Source organism: Gobius niger, assembly GCF_951799975.1.
Source record: "Gobius niger genome assembly, chromosome: 6".
Taxonomy (NCBI): domain Eukaryota; kingdom Metazoa; phylum Chordata; class Actinopteri; order Gobiiformes; family Gobiidae; genus Gobius; species Gobius niger.
In genome coordinates this window covers 40,729,308-40,750,358 of record NC_136857.1, presented here as the reverse complement: position 1 = coordinate 40,750,358, position 21,051 = coordinate 40,729,308, and the positions used below count along the sequence as shown (strand labels likewise).

The 21,051-nt window shown below is 46.7% G+C and overlaps 2 protein-coding genes across 3 annotated transcripts in view; both read left to right on the top strand.

Annotated features, from left to right (window-relative positions):
• Nucleotides 1-10,939, top strand: part of zc3h3 (zinc finger CCCH-type containing 3) — a gene marked incomplete at its 3' end in the record, with an annotated part of 67,719 nt that extends 56,780 nt beyond the window's left edge. The window contains exon 9 of the mRNA XM_079559072.1: nt 10,183-10,939. Within this exon, the coding sequence (XP_079415198.1) occupies nt 10,183-10,939 (757 nt within the window). The remainder of the gene's footprint in view (nt 1-10,182) is intronic.
• LOC306964574 (transcription factor MafA-like) lies at nt 10,892-20,314 on the top strand. Of its 2 annotated transcripts, XM_079558642.1 has the most exons (4): nt 10,892-11,622; nt 13,487-13,678; nt 19,095-19,439; nt 19,608-20,314. In XM_079558642.1, the coding sequence occupies exons 1-4, from the start codon at nt 11,218-11,220 to the stop codon at nt 19,674-19,676; spliced, it is 1,011 nt and encodes a 336-aa protein (XP_079414768.1). In that variant the 5' UTR covers nt 10,892-11,217; the 3' UTR covers nt 19,677-20,314. The 2 variants fall into 2 exon arrangements, with proteins under 2 accessions (XP_079414768.1, XP_079414767.1); XM_079558641.1 differs by having other exon boundaries at nt 19,095-20,314.
• Nucleotides 20,315-21,051: the final 737 nt, after the last annotated feature.

Genomic DNA, 21,051 nt, shown 5'->3' with positions numbered 1-21,051 from the left:
TACTACTGTCTACTACTGTCTACTGTCTACTACTGTCTACTACTGTCTGCTACTGTCTACTACTGTCTACTACTGTCTACTACTGTCTACTACTGTCTACTACTGTCTACTACTGTCTACTACTGTCTACTACTGTCTACTACTGTCTACTACTGTCTACTACTGTCTGCTACTGTCTACTACTGTCTACTGTCTGCTACTGTCTACTACTGTCTACTACTGTCTACTACTGTCTACTACTGTCTGCTACTGTCTGCTACTGTCTACTTGTCTACTACTGTCTACTACTGTCTACTGTCTACTACTGTCTACTACTGTCTACTACTGTCTACTACTGTCTACTACTGTCTACTACTGTCTACTACTGTCTACTGTCTACTACTGTCTACTACTGTCTACTACTGTCTACTACTGTCTGCTACTGTCTACTACTGTCTACTACTGTCTACTACTGTCTACTACTGTCTACTACTGTCTACTACTGTCTACTGTCTACTACTGTCTACTACTGTCTGCTACTGTCTACTACTGTCTACTACTGTCTACTACTGTCTACTACTGTCTACTACTGTCTACTACTGTCTACTACTGTCTACTGTCTACTACTGTCTACTACTGTCTACTACTGTCTACTACTGTCTGCTACTGTCTACTACTGTCTACTGTCTGCTACTGTCTACTACTGTCTGCTACTGTCTACTACTGTCTACTACTGTCTACTACTGTCTACTACTGTCTACTACTGTCTGCTACTGTCTGCTACTGTCTACTACTGTCTACTACTGTCTACTACTGTCTGCTACTGTCTGCTACTGTCTACTACTGTCTACTACTGTCTACTACTGTCTGCTACTGTCTGCTACTGTCTACTACTGTCTACTACTGTCTACTACTGTCTGCTACTGTCTACTACTGTCTACTACTGTCTACTACTGTCTACTACTGTCTACTGTCTACTACTGTCTACTACTGTCTACTGTCTACTACTGTCTACTACTGTCTGCTACTGTCTACTACTGTCTACTACTGTCTACTACTGTCTACTACTGTCTGCCACTGTCTACTACTGTCTGCTACTGTCTACTACTGTCTACTACTGTCTACTACTGTCTACTACTGTCTACTACTGTCTACTGTCTACTGTCTACTACTGTCTACTACTGTCTACTGTCTACTACTGTCTACTGTCTACTACTGTCTGCTACTGTCTACTACTGTCTACTGTCTACTACTGTCTACTACTGTCTGCTACTGTCTACTACTGTCTACTACTGTCTACTACTGTCTGCTACTGTCTACTACTGTCTACTACTGTCTGCTACTGTCTACTACTGTCTACTACTGTCTGCTACTGTCTACTACTGTCTACTACTGTCTACTACTGTCTGCTACTGTCTACTACTGTCTACTACTGTCTGCTACTGTCTACTACTGTCTACTACTGTCTACTACTGTCTACTACTGTCTACTACTGTCTGCTACTGTCTACTACTGTCTACTGTCTACTACTGTCTACTACTGTCTACTACTGTCTACTACTGTCTACTACTGTCTGCTACTGTCTACTACTGTCTACTGCTGTCTACTGTCTACTACTGTCTACTACTGTCTGCTACTGTCTACTACTGTCTACTACTGTCTGCTACTGTCTACTACTGTCTACTGTCTACTACTGTCTACTACTGTCTACTACTGTCTACTACTGTCTACTACTGTCTACTACTGTCTACTACTGTCTACTACTGTCTGCTACTGTCTACTACTGTCTACTACTGTCTGCTACTGTCTACTACTGTCTACTGTCTACTACTGTCTACTACTGTCTACTACTGTCTACTACTGTCTACTACTGTCTGCTACTGTCTACTACTGTCTACTACTGTCTGCTACTGTCTACTACTGTCTACTACTGTCTGCTACTGTCTACTACTGTCTACTACTGTCTACTACTGTCTGCTACTGTCTACTACTGTCTACTACTGTCTACTACTGTCTACTACTGTCTACTGTCTACTACTGTCTGCTACTGTCTACTACTGTCTACTACTGTCTACTGTCTACTACTGTCTACTGTCTGCTACTGTCTACTACTGTCTACTACTGTCTACTACTGTCTACTACTGTCTACTACTGTCTGCTACTGTCTACTACTGTCTACTGCTGTCTACTGTCTACTGTCTACTACTGTCTACTACTGTCTGCTACTGTCTACTACTGTCTACTGTCTACTACTGTCTACTACTGTCTGCTACTGTCTACTACTGTCTACTACTGTCTGCTACTGTCTGCTACTGTCTACTACTGTCTACTACTGTCTACTACTGTCTACTGTCTACTACTGTCTACTGTCTGCTACTGTCTACTACTGTCTACTACTGTCTACTACTGTCTACTACTGTCTACTACTGTCTGCTACTGTCTACTACTGTCTACTGCTGTCTACTGTCTACTGTCTACTACTGTCTACTACTGTCTGCTACTGTCTACTACTGTCTACTGTCTGCTACTGTCTACTACTGTCTACTACTGTCTGCTACTGTCTACTACTGTCTACTACTGTCTACTACTGTCTACTACTGTCTACTGTCTACTACTGTCTACTGTCTGCTACTGTCTACTACTGTCTACTACTGTCTACTACTGTCTACTACTGTCTACTACTGTCTGCTACTGTCTACTACTGTCTACTGTCTACTACTGTCTACTACTGTCTACTACTGTCTACTACTGTCTACTACTGTCTGCTACTGTCTACTACTGTCTACTGCTGTCTACTGTCTACTGTCTACTACTGTCTACTACTGTCTGCTACTGTCTACTACTGTCTACTGTCTACTACTGTCTACTACTGTCTGCTACTGTCTACTACTGTCTACTACTGTCTGCTACTGTCTGCTACTGTCTACTACTGTCTACTACTGTCTGCTACTGTCTACTACTGTCTACTACTGTCTGCTACTGTCTACTACTGTCTACTACTGTCTACTACTGTCTGCTACTGTCTACTACTGTCTACTACTGTCTACTACTGTCTACTGTCTACTACTGTCTACTACTGTCTGCTACTGTCTGCTACTGTCTACTACTGTCTACTACTGTCTACTACTGTCTACTACTGTCTACTACTGTCTGCTGTCTACTGTCTACTACTGTCTACTACTGTCTGCTGTCTACTGTCTACTACTGTCTACTACTGTCTACTACTGTCTACTGTCTACTACTGTCTACTACTGTCTACTACTGTCTACTACTGTCTACTACTGTCTACTACTGTCTACTACTGTCTACTACTGTCTGCTGTCTACTGTCTACTACTGTCTACTACTGTCTACTACTGTCTACCACTGTCTACTACTGTCTACTGTCTACTGTCTACTGTCTACTACTGTCTGCTACTGTCTACTACTGTCTACTACTGTCTACTACTGTCTACTGTCTACTACTGTCTGCTACTGTCTACTACTGTCTACTACTGTCTGCTACTGTCTACTACTGTCTACTACTGTCTACTACTGTCTACTGTCTACTACTGTCTGCTACTGTCTACTACTGTCTACTACTGTCTACTGTCTACTACTGTCTACTGTCTACTACTGTCTGCTACTGTCTACTACTGTCTACTACTGTCTACTACTGTCTACTGTCTACTACTGTCTGCTACTGTCTACTGTCTACTACTGTCTACTACTGTCTACTGTCTACTACTGTCTGCTACTGTCTACTACTGTCTACTACTGTCTGCTACTGTCTACTACTGTCTGCTACTGTCTACTACTGTCTACTACTGTCTACTACTGTCCACTACTGTCTGCTACTGTCTACTACTGTCTGCTACTGTCTACTATTGTCTGCTACTGTCTACTACTGTCTACTACTGTCTACTACTGTCTGCTACTGTCTACTGTCTACTACTGTCTGCTACTGTCTACTACTGTCTACTACTGTCTACTACTGTCTACTACTGTCTACTGTCTACTACTGTCTACTACTGTCTACTGTCTACTACTGTCTACTACTGTCTGCTGTCTACTGTCTACTACTGTCTACTACTGTCTACTACTGTCTACTACTGTCTACTGTCTACTACTGTCTACTGTCTACTACTGTCTGCTACTGTCTGCTACTGTCTGCTGTCTACTGTCTACTACTGTCTACTACTGTCTGCTGTCTACTGTCTACTACTGTCTACTACTGTCTACTACTGTCTACTACTGTCTACTGTCTACTACTGTCTACTACTGTCTACTACTGTCTACTACTGTCTACTACTGTCTACTACTGTCTACTGTCTACGACTGTCTACTACTGTCTGCTGTCTACTGTCTACTACTGTCTACTACTGTCTACTACTGTCTACTACTGTCTACTGTCTACTACTGTCTACTACTGTCTACTACTGTCTACTACTGTCTACTACTGTCTACTGTCTACTACTGTCTACTACTGTCTGCTGTCTACTGTCTACTACTGTCTACTACTGTCTACTACTGTCTACTACTGTCTGCTACTGTCTGCTGTCTACTGTCTACTACTGTCTACTACTGTCTGCTGTCTACTGTCTACTACTGTCTACTACTGTCTACTACTGTCTACTACTGTCTACTGTCTACTACTGTCTACTACTGTCTACTACTGTCTACTACTGTCTACTACTGTCTACTACTGTCTGCTGTCTACTGTCTACTACTGTCTACTACTGTCTACTGTCTACTACTGTCTACTGTCTACTGTCTACTACTGTCTACTACTGTCTGCTACTGTCTGCTGTCTACTGTCTACTACTGTCTACTACTGTCTACTACTGTCTACTGTCTACTACTGTCTACTACTGTCTTCTACTGTCTACTACTGTCTACTACTGTTTACTAATGTCTACTACTGTCTACTACTGTCTGCTACTGTCTGCTGTCTACTGTCTACTACTCTCTACTACTCTCTACTACTGTCTACTGTCTACTACTGTCTACTACTGTCTACTACTGTCTACTACTGTTTACTACTGTCTACTACTGTCTACTACTGTCTGCTACTGTCTGCTGTCTACTGTCTACTACTGTCTACTACTGTCTACTACTGTCTACTACTGTCTACTACTGTCTACTACTGTCTGCTACTGTCTGCTGTCTACTGTCTACTACTGTCTACTACTGTCTACTACTGTCTACTGTCTACTACTGTCTACTACTGTCTACTACTGTCTACTACTGTCTACTACTGTCTACTGTCTACTACTGTCTGCTACTGTCTACTACTGTCTACTACTGTCTACTACTGTCTACTACTGTCTACTGTCTACTACTGTCTACTACTGTCTACTACTGTCTACTACTGTCTACTACTGTCTACTACTGTCTACTGTCTACTACTGTCTACTACTGTCTACTACTGTCTACTGTCTACTACTGTCTACTGTCTACTACTGTCTACTACTGTCTACTACTGTCTACTACTGTCTACTACTGTCTACTACTGTCTACTGTCTACTACTGTCTACTACTGTCTACTACTGTCTACTGTCTACTACTGTCTACTGTCTACTACTGTCTGCTACTGTCTGCTACTGTCTGCTGTCTACTGTCTACTACTGTCTACTACTGTCTGCTGTCTACTGTCTACTACTGTCTACTACTGTCTACTACTGTCTACTACTGTCTACTACTGTCTACTGTCTACTACTGTCTACTACTGTCTACTACTGTCTACTACTGTCTACTACTGTCTACTACTGTCTACTGTCTACTACTGTCTACTACTGTCTGCTGTCTACTGTCTACTACTGTCTACTACTGTCTACTACTGTCTACTACTGTCTACTACTGTCTACTACTGTCTACTGTCTACTACTGTCTACTACTGTCTGCTGTCTACTGTCTACTACTGTCTACTACTGTCTACTACTGTCTGCTACTGTCTGCTGTCTACTGTCTACTACTGTCTACTACTGTCTGCTGTCTACTGTCTACTACTGTCTACTACTGTCTACTACTGTCTACTACTGTCTACTACTGTCTACTGTCTACTACTGTCTACTACTGTCTACTACTGTCTACTACTGTCTACTACTGTCTACTACTGTCTACTACTGTCTGCTGTCTACTGTCTACTACTGTCTACTACTGTCTACTACTGTCTACTACTGTCTGCTACTGTCTGCTGTCTACTGTCTACTACTGTCTACTACTGTCTGCTACTGTCTGCTGTCTACTGTCTACTACTGTCTACTACTGTCTGCTGTCTACTGTCTACTACTGTCTACTACTGTCTACTACTGTCTACTACTGTCTACTACTGTCTACTGTCTACTACTGTCTACTACTGTCTACTACTGTCTACTACTGTCTACTGTCTACTACTGTCTACTACTGTCTGCTGTCTACTACTGTCTACTACTGTCTACTACTGTCTGCTGTCTACTACTGTCTACTACTGTCTACTGTCTACTACTGTCTACTACTGTCTACTGTCTACTACTGTCTACTACTGTCTACTACTGTCTACTACTGTCTGCTGTCTACTACTGTCTACTACTGTCTACTACTGTCTGCTGTCTACTACTGTCTACTACTGTCTACTACTGTCTACTACTGTCTACTGTCTACTACTGTCTACTACTGTCTACTACTGTCTGCTGTCTACTGTCTACTACTGTCTACTACTGTCTACTACTGTCTACTACTGTCTACTACTGTCTACTGTCTACTACTGTCTACTACTGTCTACTACTGTCTACTACTGTCTACTACTGTCTACTACTGTCTACTGTCTACTACTGTCTACTACTGTCTGCTGTCTACTGTCTACTACTGTCTACTACTGTCTACTACTGTCTACTACTGTCTACTACTGTCTACTACTGTCTACTGTCTACTACTGTCTACTACTGTCTGCTGTCTACTGTCTACTACTGTCTACTACTGTCTACTACTGTCTGCTACTGTCTGCTGTCTACTGTCTACTACTGTCTACTACTGTCTGCTGTCTACTGTCTACTACTGTCTACTACTGTCTACTACTGTCTACTACTGTCTACTACTGTCTACTGTCTACTACTGTCTACTACTGTCTACTACTGTCTACTACTGTCTACTACTGTCTACTACTGTCTACTACTGTCTGCTGTCTACTGTCTACTACTGTCTACTACTGTCTACTACTGTCTACTACTGTCTGCTACTGTCTGCTGTCTACTGTCTACTACTGTCTACTACTGTCTGCTACTGTCTGCTGTCTACTGTCTACTACTGTCTACTACTGTCTGCTGTCTACTGTCTACTACTGTCTACTACTGTCTACTACTGTCTACTACTGTCTACTACTGTCTACTGTCTACTACTGTCTACTACTGTCTACTACTGTCTACTACTGTCTACTGTCTACTACTGTCTACTACTGTCTGCTGTCTACTACTGTCTACTACTGTCTACTACTGTCTGCTGTCTACTACTGTCTACTACTGTCTACTGTCTACTACTGTCTACTACTGTCTACTGTCTACTACTGTCTACTACTGTCTACTACTGTCTACTACTGTCTGCTGTCTACTACTGTCTACTACTGTCTACTACTGTCTGCTGTCTACTACTGTCTACTACTGTCTACTACTGTCTACTACTGTCTACTGTCTACTACTGTCTACTACTGTCTACTACTGTCTGCTGTCTACTACTGTCTGCTACTGTCTACTGTCTACTACTGTCTGCTACTGTCTACTGTCTACTACTGTCTACTACTGTCTACTACTGTCTACTACTGTCTACTGTCTACTACTGTCTACTACTGTCTACTGTCTACTACTGTCTACTACTGTCTACTACTGTCTACTGTCTACTACTGTCTACTACTGTCTACTACTGTCTACTACTGTCTACTGTCTACTACTGTCTACTGTCTACTACTGTCTACTACTGTCTACTACTGTCTACTACTGTCTACTACTGTCTACTGTCTACTACTGTCTACTACTGTCTACTGTCTACTACTGTCTACTACTGTCTACTGTCTACTACTGTCTACTGTCTACTACTGTCTACTACTGTCTACTACTGTCTACTGTCTACTACTGTCTACTACTGTCTACTGTCTACTACTGTCTACTACTGTCTACTGTCTACTACTGTCTACTGTCTACTACTGTCTACTACTGTCTACTGTCTACTACTGTCTACTACTGTCTACTGTCTACTACTGTCTACTGTCTACTACTGTCTACTACTGTCTACTACTGTCTACTGTCTACTACTGTCTACTACTGTCTACTGTCTACTACTGTCTACTGTCTACTACTGTCTACTACTGTCTACTACTGTCTACTGTCTACTACTGTCTACTACTGTCTACTGTCTACTACTGTCTACTACTGTCTACTACTGTCTACTGTCTACTACTGTCTACTACTGTCTACTACTGTCTACTACTGTCTACTACTGTCTACTGTCTACTACTGTCTACTACTGTCTACTGTCTACTACTGTCTACTACTGTCTACTACTGTCTACTACTGTCTACTGTCTACTACTGTCTACTACTGTCTACTGTCTACTACTGTCTACTACTGTCTACTACTGTCTACTGTCTACTACTGTCTACTACTGTCTACTGTCTACTACTGTCTACTACTGTCTACTGTCTACTACTGTCTACTACTGTCTACTGTCTACTACTGTCTACTACTGTCTACTACTGTCTACTACTGTCTACTGTCTACTACTGTCTACTACTGTCTACTACTGTCTACTACTGTCTACTACTGTCTGCTGTCTACTACTGTCTACTACTGTCTACTACTGTCTGCTGTCTACTACTGTCTACTACTGTCTACTGTCTACTACTGTCTACTACTGTCTACTGTCTACTACTGTCTACTACTGTCTACTACTGTCTGCTGTCTACTACTGTCTACTACTGTCTACTGTCTACTACTGTCTACTACTGTCTGCTGTCTACTGTCTACTACTGTCTACTACTGTCTACTACTGTCTACTACTGTCTGCTACTGTCTACTGTCTACTGTCTACTACTGTCTACTACTGTCTACTGTCTACTACTGTCTACTACTGTCTACTACTGTCTGCTGTCTACTACTGTCTACTACTGTCTACTGTCTACTACTGTCTACTACTGTCTACTGTCTACTACTGTCTACTACTGTCTACTACTGTCTACTACTGTCTACTGTCTACTATTGTCTACTACTGTCTACTACTGTCTACTACTGTCTACTGTCTACTACTGTCTACTACTGTCTACTGTCTACTACTGTCTACTACTGTCTACTACTGTCTACTACTGTCTACTGTCTACTACTGTCTACTACTGTCTACTACTGTCTACTACTGTCTACTACTGTCTACTGTCTACTACTGTCTACTACTGTCTACTGTCTACTACTGTCTACTACTGTCTACTGTCTACTACTGTCTACTACTGTCTACTGTCTACTACTGTCTACTACTGTCTACTACTGTCTGCTACTACTAAGGCATTTTTAATGGTGATTAATCGCACCTCTGATATACGATTAATTGCGATTAATTAGTTAATTTTTTTCAAATAATTATATTCATTTTTAACACTTAAACACATTAAACACTTACATTTAAAGTCTGTGACACTTTGACATTTCATTAAAGCCACAGGTTCATGTTTATATGAAAAGCCCGACGGCTGAAAACCTTCTGGACAGAAACTGCATGAAGTCGAAAATAAAGACAAAATCCAATTATTTATGGTTGAAATGGGAGAATTAAATTAATCGCGATTAATAATATTTGCGATGAATGTGATGAATGTTTACACAGACTTGTGACATAAGGCTCATAACCTCCTGTTCCTCAGCAGTAACTATAGAATCAGCTCAGAGGAGCTGGTCTGGTGAAAACTAAAGCATCTAAAACATGTACAAGTGAAACATGATGGAGACGATGATGAAGAGATGGATGAAGATCATTAGAAACAAAGTCATTGTTGATGTTTAAGCTTTGTTGGTTTTAGAGAAACTGTAAAAGTGTCATTCATGTAGCTCTTAAATACTTCAAGTACACGTTTTCTTATTGTATAACGTTTACGATCTTTGGAAAACATGTGATCGAAAAGTTCATAATGACTGAAGAAATAAAACAAAGTAAAAAAGCTTTATTTGAACAACGTGTTGTTGAAAGTCTTGGTTTTGTTCCTAAATCTCAGCTTCAGCGACACAAAGACTGAGACCCACGTGACCCTCTCTCTGCGCTTTGCTCCCATTGGTTCTCTGTGCTACTGGTGGGCGGGGCAGACATGGCACGCGCTTATATTGGCGCCCACGCGCCTCACGCATTCCCAGAGCGCGCGCAGCACCTGCCCCGTGTCCGCGTGTCAGAGCCTCCCCGGGCAGAGCGCACAGTCTGCGGCACAGGAGCCACGACGAGCCGCTGACCCAGGACCGAGCCACGGGTCTGAGCCTCCCCGGGCAGAGCGCACGGTCTGCGGCCAGAGGAGCCACGACCAGCCGCTGACCCAGGACCGAGCCACGGGTCTGAGCCTCCCCGGGCAGAGCGCACGGTCTGCGGCCAGAGGAGCCGCTGACCCAGGACCGAGCCACGGGTCTGACCGGACCGGGATCAGTTACACCGGGACCGGGATCAGAGACACCGGGACCGGGATCAGTTACACCGGGACCGGGATCAGATACACCGGGACCGGGATCAGAGACACCGGGACCGGGATCAGAGACACCGGGACCGGGATCAGAGACACCGGGACCGGGATCAGAGACACCGGGATCAGAGACACCGGCCCGGAGCCGCGCTCTCCGCGCGTTTCTCTGCGCGCACCGACGGGAAGCGCTCACAGAAGAAACAGTCGGACTGATTCTGAAGAAACTTTAACGGGACAAACGGAGCACGCGACCGAGAGGCGCGACACGGACATGCGCGCAGAACAAGCCCCGGACCAGTGCGCGTGAGGGGTAACACGAGGACAGTCCCGACCGAGACCGAGACCAGACTCAGCGGGACTTAGGGGCCGGAGCAGCGGCGAGCAGCGCCGCGCAGGGCGGACTGGAGAGACACCGGACCTCCCCCGTGTCCCCCCGTGCCCCCACCCCACCCCCCACACACCCGTACCCTCTGATAAAAATAGAGTGAAACCAGAGTCCGGCTCAGGTCTAACCTGATCTGAGCCGGACTCAGACTCATTAGAGACACGGAGCTCCCGTCAAACTTCAAACCTCCATTTGGCCCCATGTCGGAGCTGGCGGACCCCCGGGTGGACCTGCGCTCGGACCCCCGGGCGGACCCCCGGGTGGACCTGCGCTCGGACCTGCGCTCGGACCTGCGCTCGGACCTCCGCTCGGACCTCCGCGGCCTCTCGTCCAGCCCTCTCGCCATGGACTACGTGAATGACTTTGACCTGATGAAGTTCGAGGTGAAGAAGGAGCCTCCGGAGCCGCCGCTGTGTCACCGCGGCCCGGGGGCCCCTGGGGGCCCGTGCTCGGGGCCCGGGGGCTCTCTGTCCAGTACCCCCCTCAGCACCCCCTGCTCCTCCGTGCCCTCGTCCCCCTCCTTCTGCCCCGCGCCCAGCCCTCAGCACGGGCCCCCAGGGGGCGCCACGGGCCCCGGCCCCAAAGCGCACGAGGAGGTTTACTGGGTAAGTTCAAACACGGCCCCCAGGGGGCGCCACGGGCCCCAGGTTCCAGGTTTAGTGTGTAAAATAAGTGAGTCAAAGTATGTGTACTGTAGTACAAGTATTTGTACTGTAGTAAAAGTATGTGTACTGTAGTAAAAGTATTTGTACTGCAGGTGGGCGGGTACTATACTGTAGTCAAAGTATTTGTACTGTAGTAAAAGTATTTGTACTGTAGTAAAAATATTGCTACTGCAGGTGTGCAGGTACTATACTGTAGTAAAGGTATTTGTACTGTAGTAAAGGTATTTGTACTTCAGGTGGGCAGGTACTATACTGTTGTAAAAGTATTGTTACTGCACGTGGGCCGGTAGTATACTGTAGTAAAGGTATTTGTAGTATAGTAAAAGTATTTGTACTGTAGTAAAGGTATTTGTAGTTTAGTAAAGGTATTTGTACTGTAGTAAAGGTATTTGTAGTATAGTAAAAGTATTTGTACTGTAGTAAAAGTATTTGTACTGTAGTAAAAGTATTTGTACTGTAGTAAAGGTATGTGTAGTATAGTAAAAGTATTTGTACTGTAGTAAAAGTATGTGTAGTATAGTAAAAGTATTTGTACTGTAGTAAAAGTATTTGTACTGTAGTAAAAGTATTTGTACTTTAGTAAAAGTATTTGTACTGCAGGTGGGCGGGTAGTATACTGTAGTAAAAGTATTTGTACTGTAGTAAAAGTATTTGTACTGTAGTAAAAGTATTTGTACTGTAGTAAAAGCATTTGTACTGTAGTAAAAGTATTTGTACTGTAGTAAAAGTATTTGTACTGTTGTAAAAGTATTTGTAGTGTAGTAAAAGTATTTGTAGTATAGTAAAAGTATTTGTAGTATAGTAAAAGTATTTGTACTGTAGTAAAAGTATTTGTAGTGTAGTAAAAGTATTTGTAGTGTAGTTAAAGTATTTGTACTGTAGTAAAAGTATTTGTAGTGTAGTTAAAGTATTTGTACTGTAGTAAAAGTATTTGTAGTATAGTAAAAGTATTTGTAGTATAGTAAAAGTATTTGTACTGTAGTAAAAGTATTTATACTGTAGTAAAAGTATTTATACTGTAGTAAAAGTATTTGTAGTGTAGTAAAAGTATTTATACTGTAGTAAAAGTATTTGTACTTTAGTAAAAGTATTTGTACTGCAGGTGGGCGGGTAGTATACTGTAGTAAAAGTATTTGTACTGTAGTAAAAGTATTTGTACTGTAGTAAAAGTATTTGTACTGTAGTAAAAGCATTTGTACTGTAGTAAAAGTATTTGTACTGTAGTAAAAGTATTTGTACTGTAGTAAAAGTATTTGTAGTGTAGTAAAAGTATTTGTAGTATAGTAAAAGTATTTGTAGTATAGTAAAAGTATTTGTACTGTAGTAAAAGTATTAGGAGTGTAGTAAAAGTATTTGTACTGTAGTAAAAGTATTTGTAGTGTAGTAAAAGTATTTGTAGTGTAGTTAAAGTATTTGTACTGTAGTAAAAGTATTTGTAGTGTAGTTAAAGTATTTGTACTGTAGTAAAAGTATTTGTAGTATAGTAAAAGTATTTGTAGTATAGTAAAAGTATTTGTACTGTAGTAAAAGTATTTGTACTGTAGCAAAAGTATTAGTAGTGTAGTAAAAGTATTTGTACTGTAGTAAAAGTATTTGTAGTGTAGTAAAAGTATTTGTACTGTAGTAAAAGTATTTGTACTGTAGTAAAAGTATTAGTAGTGTAGTAAAAGTATTTGTACTGTAGTAAAAGTATTTGTACTGTAGTAAAAGTATTTATACTGTAGTAAAAGTATTTGTAGTGTAGTAAAAGTATTTGTACTGTAGTAAAAGTATTTGTACTTCAGTAAAAGTATTTGTACTGCAGGTGGGCGGGTACCAGCCGCACTCGGGCCCTGAGGCGCTCAGCCTGACCCCGGAGGACGCGGTGGAGGCGCTGATCGGATCAAACCCTCATCACTACGAGGCCTTCAGGGGCAACGCGTACTCAGAGGAGCACCTGCTGCACCACCAGCACCACCACCACCACCACCTGGGTACTCACCAGGTCCTGAACCAGGTACTAAACACCACCTGGGTACTCACCAGGTCCTGAACCAGGTACTAACCACCACCTGGGTACTCACCAGGTCCATAACCAGGTACTAAACACCACCTGGGTACTCACCAGGTCCATAACCAGGTACTAAACCACCCCCTGGGTACTCACCAGGTCCTTAACCAGGTACTAAACACCACCTGGGTACTCACCAGGTCCTTAACCAGGTACTAAACCACCACCTGGGTACTCACCAGGTCCTTAACCAGGTACTAAACACCACCTGGGTACTCACCAGGTCCTGAACCAGGTACTAACCACCACCTGGGTACTCACCAGGTCCTGAACCAGGTACTAACCACCACCTGGGTACTCACCAGGTCCATAACCAGGTACTAAACACCACCTGGGTACTCACCAGGTCCATAACCAGGTACTAAACCACCACCTGGGTACTCACCAGGTCCTTAACCAGGTACTAACCACCACCTGGGTACTCACCAGGTCCATAACCAGGTACTAAACCACCACCTGGGTACTCACCAGGTCCATAACCAGGTACTAAACACCACCTGGGTACTCACCAGGTCCATAACCAGGTACTAACCACCACCTGGGTACTCACCAGGTCCATAACCAGGTACTAAACACCACCTGGGTACTCACCAGGTCCTTAACCAGGTACTAAACCACCACCTGGGTACTCACCAGGTCCTGAACCAGGTACTAAACACCACCTGGGTACTCACCAGGTCCATAACCAGGTACTAAACACCACCTGGGTACTCACCAGGTCCATAACCAGGTACTAACCACCACCTGGGTACTCACCAGGTCCATAACCAGGTACTAACCACCACCTGGGTACTCACCAGGTCCATAACCAGGTACTAAACACCACCTGGGTACTCACCAGGTCCATAACCAGGTACTAAACACCACCTGGGTACTCACCAGGTCCTTAACCAGGTACTAACCACCACCTGGGTACTCACCAGGTCCTGAACCAGGTACTATCCACCACCTGGGTACTCACCAGGTCCTGAACCAGGTACTAACCACCACCTGGGTACTCACCAGGTCCATAACCAGGTACTAAACACCACCTGGGTACTCACCAGGTCCATAACCAGGTACTAAACACCACCTGGGTACTCACCAGGTCCATAACCAGGTACTAACCACCACCTGGGTACTCACCAGGTCCATAACCAGGTACTAACCACCACCTGGGTACTCACCAGGTCCATAACCAGGTACTAACCACCACCTGGGTACTCACCAGGTCCATAACCAGGTACTAAACACCACCTGGGTACTCACCAGGTCCATAACCAGGTACTAAACACCCCCTGGGTACTCACCAGGTCCTGAACCAGGTACTAACCACCACCTGGGTACTCACCAGGTCCTGAACCAGGTACTAAACACCACCTGGGTACTCACCAGGTCCATAACCAGGTACTAACCACCACCTGGGTACTCACCAGGTCCATAACCAGGTACTAACCACCACCTGGGTACTCACCAGGTCCATAACCAGGTACTAAACACCACCTGGGTACTCACCAGGTCCATAACCAGGTACTAAACACCCCCTGGGTACTCACCAGGTCCTGAACCAGGTACTAACCACCACCTGGGTACTCACCAGGTCCTGAACCAGGTACTAAACCACCACCTGTGTACTCACCAGGTCCTTAACCAGGTACTAACCACCACCTGGGTACTCACCAGGTCCATAACCAGGTACTAACCACCACCTGGGTACTCACCAGGTCCTGAACCAGGTACTAACCACCACCTGGGTACTCACCAGGTCCTGAACCAGGTACTAAACCACCACCTGTGTACTCACCAGGTCCATAACCAGGTACTAAACACCACCTGGGTACTCACCAGGTCCTTAACCAGGTACTAAACAACACCTGGGTACTCACCAGGTCCTTAACCAGGTACTAAACAACACCTGGGTACTCACCAGGTCCATAACCAGGTACTAAACACCACCTGGGTACTCACCAGGTCCTTAACCAGGTACTAAACACCACCTGGGTACTCACCAGGTCCTGAACCAGGTACTAACCACCACCTGGGTACTCACCAGGTCCTTAACCAGGTACTAAACACCACCTGGGTACTCACCAGGTCCATAACCAGGTACTAACCACCACCTGGGTACTCACCAGGTCCTGAACCAGGTACTAACCACCACCTGGGTACTCACCAGGTCCTGAACCAGGTACTAAACACCACCTGGGTACTCACCAGGTCCATAACCAGGTACTAACCACCACCTGGGTACTCACCAGGTCCATAACCAGGTACTAAACACCACCTGGGTACTCACCAGGTCCTTAACCAGGTACTAACCACAACCTGGGTACTCACCAGGTCCTTAACCAGGTACTAACCACCCCCTGGGTACTCACCAGGTCCATAACCAGGTACTAACCACCACCTGGGTACTCACCAGGTCCATAACCAGGTACTAAACACCACCTGGGTACTCACCAGGTCCTGAACCAGGTACTAACCACCACCTGGGTACTCACCAGGTCCTTAACCAGGTACTAAGCACCACCTGGGTACTCACCAGGTCCATAACCAGGTACTAACCACCACCTGGGTACTCACCAGGTCCATAACCAGGTACTAACCACCACCTGGGTACTCACCAGGTCCATAACCAGGTACTAAACACCACCTGGGTACTCACCAGGTCCATAACCAGGTACTAAACACCACCTGGGTACTCACCAGGTCCTTAACCAGGTACTAACCACCACCTGGGTACTCACCAGGTCCTGAACCAGGTACTAACCACCACCTGGGTACTCACCAGGTCCTGAACCAGGTACTAACCACCACCTGGGTACTCACCAGGTCCTGAACCAGGTACTAAACCACCACCTGGGTACTCACCAGGTCCTGAACCAGGTACTAACCACCACCTGGGTACTCACCAGGTCCTTAACCAGGTACTAACCACCACCTGGGTACTCACCAGGTCCATAACCAGGTACTAAACACCACCTGGGTACTCACCAGGTCCATAACCAGGTACTAAACACCACCTGGGTACTCACCAGGTCCTGAACCAGGTACTAACCACCACCTGGGTACTCACCAGGTCCTGAACCAGGTACTAACCACCACCTGGGTACTCACCAGGTCCTGAACCAGGTACTAAACCACCACCTGGGTACTCACCAGGTCCATAACCAGGTACTAACCACCACCTGGGTACTCACCAGGTCCTTAACCAGGTACTAAACACCACCTGGGTACTCACCAGGTCCTTAACCAGGTACTAAACACCACCTGGGTACTCACCAGGTCCTTAACCAGGTACTAAACACCACCTGGGTACTCACCAGGTCCTTAACCAGGTACTAAACACCACCTGGGTACTCACCAGGTCCATAACCAGGTACTAAACACCACCTGGGTACTCACCAGGTCCTGAACCAGGTACTAACCACCACCTGGGTACTCACCAGGTCCTGAACCAGGTACTAACCACCACCTGGGTACTCACCAGGTCCATAACCAGGTACTAACCACCACCTGGGTACTCACCAGGTCCATAACCAGGTACTAAACACCACCTGGGTACTCACCAGGTCCTTAACCAGGTACTAACCACCACCTGGGTACTCACCAGGTCCTTAACCAGGTACTAACCACCACCTGGGTACTCACCAGGTCCATAACCAGGTACTAAACACCACCTGGGTCCTCACCAGGTCCTGAACCAGGTACTAACCACCACCTGGGTACTCACCAGGTCCTTAACCAGGTACTAACCACCACCTGGGTACTCACCAGATCCTGAACCAGGTACTAAACACCACCTGGGTACTCACCAGGTCCTTAACCAGGTACTAAACACCACCTGGGTACTCACCAGGTCCTGAACCAGGTACTAAACACCACCTGGGTACTCACCAGGTCCTTAACCAGGTACTAAACACCACCTGGGTACTCACCAGGTCCTGAACCAGGTACTAAACACCACCTGGGTCCTCACCAGGTCCTTAACCAGGTACTAACCACCACCTGGGTACTCACCAGGTCCTTAACCAGGTACTAAACACCACCTGGGTACTCACCAGGTCCTTAACCAGGTACTAACCACCACCTGGGTACTCACCAGGTCCTGAACCAGGTACTAACCACCACCTGGGTACTCACCAGGTCCTTAACCAGGTACTAACCACCACCTGGGTACTCACCAGGTCCTGAACCAGGTACTAAACCACCACCTGGGTCCTCACCAGGTCCTTAACCAGGTACTAACCACCACCTGGGTACTCACCAGGTCCTTAACCAGGTACTAAACCACCACCTGGGTCCTCACCAGGTCCTTAACCAGGTACTAAACACCACCTGGGTACTCACCAGGTCCTTAACCAGGTACTAAACCACCACCTGGGTCCTCACCAGGTCCTTAACCAGGTACTAAACACCACCTGGGTACTCACCAGGTCCTGAACCAGGTACTAACCACCACCTGGGTACTCACCAGGTCCATAACCAGGTACTAAGCACCACCTGGGTACTCACCAGGTCCATAACCAGGTACTAAACACCACCTGGGTACTCACCAGGTCCATAACCAGGTACTAACCACCACCTGGGTACTTACCAGGTCCTTAACCAGGTACTAACCACCACCTGGGTACTCACCAGGTCCTGAACCAGGTACTAAACACCCCCTGGGTACTCACCAGGTCCTTAACCAGGTACTAAACACCACCTGGGTACTCACCAGGTCCTGAACCAGGTACTAACCACCACCTGGGTACTCACCAGGTCCATAACCAGGTACTAACCACCACCTGGGTACTTACCAGGTCCTTAACCAGGTACTAACCACCACCTGGGTACTCACCAGGTCCTGAACCAGGTACTAAACACCCCCTGGGTATTCACCAGGTCCTTAACCAGGTACTAAACACCACCTGGGTACTCACCAGGTCCAGGCGCCTGGAGGACGTCAGTGTTAGAGCTAAAGCCTAAGGGGTTAGACGGTCAGAGGATAACTGTCATACCCCTGTCCTCCTCTAGGGGCGCCTGGACGACGTCAGTGTCAGAGCTTTAGAGCTAAAGCCTTAGGGGTTAGTCGTGCAGAGGATAACTGTCATACCCCTGTCCTCCTCTAGGGGCGCCTGGACGACGTCAGTGTTAGAGCTAAAGCCTTAGGGGTTAGTCGTGCAGAGGATAACTGTCATACCCCTGTCCTCCTCTAGGGGCGCCTGGAGGACGTCAGTGTCAGAGCTTTAGAGCTAAAGCCTTAGGGGTTAGATGGTCAGAGGATAACTGTCATACCCCTGTCCTCCCCTAGGGGCGCCTGGACGACGTCAGTGTTAGAGCTAAAGCCTTAGGGGTTAGACGGTCAGAGGATAACTGTCATACCCCTGTCCTCCTCTAGGGGCGCCTGGACGACCGCTTCTCGGACGAGCAGCTGGTGTCGATGACGGTGCGGGAGTTGAACCGGCAGCTCCGTGGCTTCTCGAAGGAGGACGTGATCCGTCTGAAGCAGAAGCGGCGGACGCTGAAGAACCGCGGCTACGCCCAGTCCTGCCGCTTCAAACGTGTCCAGCAGCGCCACCTCCTGGAGACGGAGAAGACCTCGCTGCAGAACCAGGTCCGACAGCTGCAGCAGGACCTGGCTCGGATCAGCACCGAGCGGGACCTGTACAAGGACAAGTACGAGCGTCTGCAGCAGGCCCGGGCCCAGGAGCTGAACCAGGCCCGGGCCCAGGAGCTGAACCAGGCCCGGGCCCAGGAGCTGAACCAGGCCCGGGCCCAGGAGCTGAACCAGGCCCGGGCCCAGGAGCTGAACCAGGCCCGGGCCCAGGAGCTGAACCAGGCCCGGGCCCAGGAGCTGAACCAGGCCCGGGCCCAGGAGCTGAACCAGGCCCGGGCCCAGGAGCTGAACCAGGCCCGGGCCCAGGAGCTGTTCAAGGACAAGGCGCGGGCGTTCGCTCTGCGGCCCGGGGACGAGCGTTAGGACGGGACCTGTTTCCATCAGAACTTTTTATCGACTCTTGTTTTACGACACTGGCCCTTGAACCGATCGGCCCCGTTCTGTACAGCCCCAAGTCCCACAAAGCAACAAAACAATAACCAACGTCCAAACAGATGGAGCCGTCCCTGAGACCGTCCCACGGCGAGCAACCACTGAGGAACCTGGAGGAGAACCACAGATGGACTCCCTTGGACGGACAGGAGACCGGCCCAGGGCTGAAGGACGTCTCTGGAGACAGACTCAGGCCTGAGGGACGTCTCTGGAGACCGGCCCAGGCCTGAGGGACGTCTCTGGAGACAGGCCCAGGGCTGAGGGACGTCTCTGGAGACCGGCCCAGGCCTGAGGGACGTCTCTGGAGACAGACCCAGGCCTGAGGGACGTCTCTGGAGACCGGCCCAGGCCTGAGGGACGTCTCTGGAGACAGCAGAGGTGGGAGACTCCAGTCAAAAGACTTGACTCAAGTTAGACTCGAGTCTGGATTTTCCGGACTTGAGACTGACTTGACCAAAGCTGCAGAAAGACTTGACTTAGGACTTGCTGTTTGTGACTTGAAGCTTAACTTGGACTTGAGGCCAGTGACTCTCCAGGACTTTATAGTTATTATTGTTTTAACCCTAGAACTCCATAACACCGTCACCAACACCGTCACTAACGCCGTCACCAACGCCGTCACCAACGCCGTCACCAACGCCGGCGAGATAATCCCCCCGATAAAAAGAACTTCATCAAAATCTATCAAACATGACATACATGACACACGTGACACACGTGTTCTTCTATATGAAACTGTGTCATGTCTAACATGAAAGAAAAGCTTCATGAGACCAGATAAACTGTGATGATGAAGATGTAAAGTGTTTCCTGGATGTGTGAGACGTCTGTGGTGAAGCTCAGTGTCCTTCAGGAGAAACTAAATCTAAATAACTCTGTGTTCCTCAGAGACACAGGAGCAAAGACATAAACAAATACACTGACCCTCCCGACCTTCATCACTATGGAAACATGAGGCTGTAGGAGAAACACCCAGGCCATCAGAGACGTCCAAGACAGAGGCCCAGGACACTCAGATACACTCAGATCAGGAACATCTCACACATGTGAAAGCCACACAGAGTCCTCGGGATGAAGCGTTCACACAAAGGTTAGAGGCTGAGTCTGTGCGATCCTCCTTTAATCATCTGCAACGTGAGATCAATGAAGGAGGATCTCACCCTTACAGGGGAACTGACAAAATACAAATACTATATTTATCCTTCAGACTTCAGGAAGAGCAGCTCGGACTTTAGAGAGTCGGACTTTAGAGACTCGGACTTTAGAGACTCGGACTTTACCGACTCGGACTTTACCGACTCGGACT